At 42.1% G+C, this 4,387-nt stretch overlaps 1 protein-coding gene and 1 pseudogene across 2 annotated transcripts in view; one reads left to right on the forward strand and one right to left on the reverse strand.

Annotated features, from left to right (window-relative positions):
• The window catches only part of LOC104988957 (ATP-binding cassette sub-family A member 3-like), a 98,246-nt gene that overhangs the window by 73,280 nt on the left and 20,579 nt on the right, over positions 1 to 4,387 (forward strand). Inside the window, exon 22 of the mRNA XM_010840463.1 lies at positions 738 to 896. Coding sequence (XP_010838765.1) covers positions 738 to 896 — 159 coding nt within the window. The remainder of the gene's footprint in view (positions 1 to 737; positions 897 to 4,387) is intronic.
• Positions 2,102 to 2,917, reverse strand: LOC104988865 (annotated as a pseudogene). Its single transcript, XR_825292.1, has one exon. The product of XR_825292.1 is annotated as a 40S ribosomal protein S6 pseudogene (transcript).

The raw sequence follows: 4,387 nt of genomic DNA on the forward strand, positions 1-4,387 counted from the left end.
CGAGCCCGGCTTGCTGCCCCGCCCCGCCCCCGCGGGACCTTGAGTCTGTTTTCTTTTCTTGTTTCTTTTTGCCACAAAGCTTGTGGGATCTTAGTTCCCAACCAGGGATGGAACCCATGCCCCTTGCATTGGAAGCACAGAGTTCTAACCACAGGACCACTTTGGTTGATTCTTGTGGCTTTTCTAGGTATGTGATAATGTACAGCATCTGCAAATAATGGTGGTTTTGACTCCACAAACTCTCCACACAGCAACTGTGTTCTCCTTATCTACTTGTAAGATGACACTCTAATAAATCCAAAGCTGGTGCCCCAGGCTTTCCTGTCTGGCCCTAACTCATTTGTAAGCCTCCAGCCTTCAAAGCCACGACTTCCACAAGTGCATCCCCTACTGCAGCCATGCCGTGCTGGTTTTCTCAAACACACCAAGCTCTTTCTGACTTGTCCGCATAAACAGTTGGAATAGAAGTAAAATGACTTCAGGAAGTACTGCAAAAGAAAAATAGTTACAGCTTAGAGGCTGGGTGACTGCCTCAGAAGAGGGAACACTGGGAGTCAGGGAGAACCTGATTTCTGGTCTTGGGCCTGGGAGTGTGATGAGCAGAGACAGATACAGCCACAGGTAGAAAGAACAAGCCCTTTATAGAGGAGAAGAGGCCCAGTGGGCCTAGAGAGTCGCTGGGGGATGTACCCACTTCTTCCTGAAAGAAGGGTTAATATTTTCTGTTCCCCTCACAGACCTTGGCTACACAGAGATCTCAGAGTCCCTGGATAACACGTTTCTACTGCTTCCAGGCCATTGCCTAGGGATGGCTTTAGCCAACCTGTACTACAACTTTGAACTGCAGAAGTTTTGCAAGGTCAAGAGCTTGGACCAGATTGAGTGCAGTAAAGTTTGTGAGTATGACAAACAGACTTTTGTTAATTACATTGTTTTTTAATTTTTAAGTTTTACAATGTTGTGTTGGTTTCTGTGCTAATTACATTTTTATTAAGATATAATTCATATAAAATTCACCCTTTTATAAAGTATACAATTCATCGGTTTTTGGTATATTCACAAGGTTGTGCAACCGTCACCACCATTTAATTCCAGAACATTCTCGTCACCTGGAATAAAGAAATGTTCCATCCATTAACGGTCACTTCCCATTCCCTTTTCCCCCAAGCATCTGACAACCAATAATCTACTTTCTGTCTCTATGGATTGGCCTCTTCTGGGCATTTCTTGTAAATGGAATCACTGTGTGACCTTTTGTATCTGGCTGCTTTCACTTGCAACAGTATTTGTAAGGTTCATCCAGGTTGTGGGGTGCAGCTCTACTTTGTTCCCTGTTATGGCTGGATAATATTCCATTGTATGGATGGGCTACTGTTTGTGTATCCGTTCATCAGCTGATGGACATTTGGATTGTTTCTACGTTTTGGCTGTTATGAATAATGCTGCCGTGGACATTCACATACACATTTTTGTGTGAGCCTGTTTTCAGTTCTCTTGAGTATATACTTAGGAGTGGGTTTGCTGAGTCTTATGACTTTATGTTTAGCTTTTTCAGGAAGCACCAAACTATTTTCCACAGTGGCTGCACCATTTTACATTTCACCAGCAACATATGAGGCTTCTAATTTGTCCACGTCCTTTCCAACACCTTTTTAAATTAGTTATTTTCTTTAAATGTGGAAGAATATGTGAAGTTTACCATTTTAACTATTTTTAAGTGTGCAGTTCTGTGGCATTAAATACATCCACATTGTTGTGCCATCACCACCATCCTCTCCAGAACTTTCTTCAACTTGCAGAACTGAAATTCTGAACCCACGAAACACTAACGGCCCCACCCCAGCCTCTAGTGACTACCATTCCACTCTCTCTGAGTTGGGCTACTCTAGTTGCCTCACATGAAACATTTAATTCGTTTCTCATTTCCTCTTGGGTATATTCAATAGCTATTTTCTTTGTGGTTACCATGGGAATTGCATTTTAACATCCTTAAATTAACATTCTAATTTGAATTTGTATCAGCTTAACTTCAGCAATATAGAAAAACTGCTCTTATGCAGCCCTTTCCCCAATCCCTTTTATTTATTTATTTATTTATTTATTTTTTGATGTCTGATCTTATTTATTTGTTACTCTTAGAACATCTCGTTTTTGACTGGACTCAGACTTAGAAGTAGAAGCTCTCAGAGAGGACAGCCTCCGTCTCTTGGCAGTCTGTTCCTGCCGTTTTTCTTTGGCCTCCTTCATTCTCTTGGCCAAAAGTTTAGCATATTCTGCAGCCTCTTCTTTATTTTTCCTAGTACGCTGTTTCTTCAGAGCAATACGCCGGCGTTTGTGCTGCAGAACTCGTGGAGTCACGAGACGCTGAATCTTGGGTGCTTTAGTCCTAGGTTTCTTACCGTCTTTGTTTAGGGGCTTTCGCACAACATATTGGCGGACATCATCTTTAGAGAGATTGAAAAGTTTGCGGATTCTGCTGGCTCTTTTGGGACCCAGGCGACGAGGCACTGTAGTATCAGTGAGTCCAGGAATATCCTTTTCCCCTTTTTTCACGATGACCAAATTGAGAACACTCAGATTGGCATCCACAATGCAACCCCGTACAGATTTGCGCTTTCTGTCTCCAGTCCTCCTTGGTCTGTAACAGGAATGCCCCTTACTCAGTAGCAGGCGAACTCTGCCATGGGTCAAGACACCCTGCTTCATGGGGAAACCCTGGTTATCGTTCCTGCCACTGATTCGGACCACATAACCCTTCCATTCTTCACCCAGAGCGTCAGCAGCAACTTCTGTGGCCATACGCTTCTCGTAGAAGGTACGAAGTTTTCACTCATCGTCCACTTCAATGAGCTTCTGGCAGCCAGTGGGCCGGGAAAGAGATGTTCAGCTTCATTCTGAAGCGGCCGACAGCCTCCGAGGCGCCACGAAAAAGAGCCCCAATCCCTTTTAATTATTGATGTCACAAGACCTCTTTATCCATTATGTGCCCAGAACCATAGACTCATTGTTGTTTTTTATGCATCAGTTTCTTAAGTTACACAGTAAACAAAAAGTGGAGTTACAAACCAAAGTTACTACAATACTAGCCATTATAACGTCCATGTATCTACTTTCGCCAGAGATCTGTATTAGTTTGATCTATATGTCCTCATATGGCTGATGTCTGTTGTATATGCGTAAACAAAACAACCTCCTTCCATAGTTCTTCAGGTACTCTGTCTATCAGATCTAATCCCTTGAATTTATTTTTTGTCACTTCCACTGTATAATCATAAAGGATTTGATTTAGGTCTAACATGAATGGTCTAATCAAAATTGTAAGGAATTTGATTTAGGTAGGTCCCTACTTTCTTCAGTTTAAGTCTGAATTTGGCAATAAGGAGTTCTTGCCAATGAGGCAAAGGAGAAAAGGAAAGATACACCCATTTGAATGCAGAGTTCCAAAAGAATAGCAAGGAGAAATAAGAAAGTGTTCCTCAGTGAGCAATGCAAAGAAATAGAGGAAAACAATACAATGGGAAATACTAGAGATCACTTCAAGAAAATTAGAGATACCGAGGGAACATTTCATTCAAAGATGGGCACAATAAAGGACAGAAATGGTATGGACCTAATAGAAGCAGAAGATATTAAGAAGAGGTGGCAAAAATACACAGAAGAACTATACAAAAAAGATCTTCATGACCCAGATAACCATGATAATGTGATCACTCACCTAGAAGAGCCAGACGTCCTGGAGTCTGAAGTCAAGTGGGCCTTAGGAAGCATCACTACGAACAAAGCTAGTGGAGGTGATGGAATTCCAGCTGAGTTATTTCAAGTCCTAATAGATGGTGCTGTGAAAGTGCTGCACTCAACATGCCAGCAAATTTGGAAAACTCAGCAGTGGCCACAGCACTGGAAAAGGTTGGTTTTCATTCTAATCCCAAAGAAAGGCAATGCCAAAGAATGTTCAGACTACCCCACAATTGCATTCATCTCACACTCTAGCAAAGTAACGCTCAAATTTATCCAAGTAAGGCTTCAACAGTACGTGAACCGTGAACTTTCACATGTTCAAGCTGGATTTAGAAAAGGCAGAGGAACCAGAGATCAAATTGCCAACATCCATGGGATCATTGAGAAAGCAAGAGAGTTCCAGAAAAACATCTACTTCTTCTTTATTGACTACGCCGAAGCCTTTGACTGTATGGATCACAACAAACTGTGGAAAATTCTTCAAGAGATGGGAATACCAGACCACCTGACCTGCCCCTGAGAAATCTGTATGCAGGTCAGGAAGCAACAGTTAGAACTGGACATGGAACAACAGACTGGTTCCAAATAGGAAAAGGAGTACGTCAATGCTGTATATTGTCACCCTGCTTATTTAAGTTATATGCAGAGT

Source organism: Bison bison, unplaced genomic scaffold (genome assembly GCF_000754665.1).
Source record: "Bison bison bison isolate TAMUID 2011002044 unplaced genomic scaffold, Bison_UMD1.0 scf7180017864144, whole genome shotgun sequence".
Taxonomy (NCBI): Eukaryota; Metazoa; Chordata; class Mammalia; order Artiodactyla; family Bovidae; genus Bison; species Bison bison.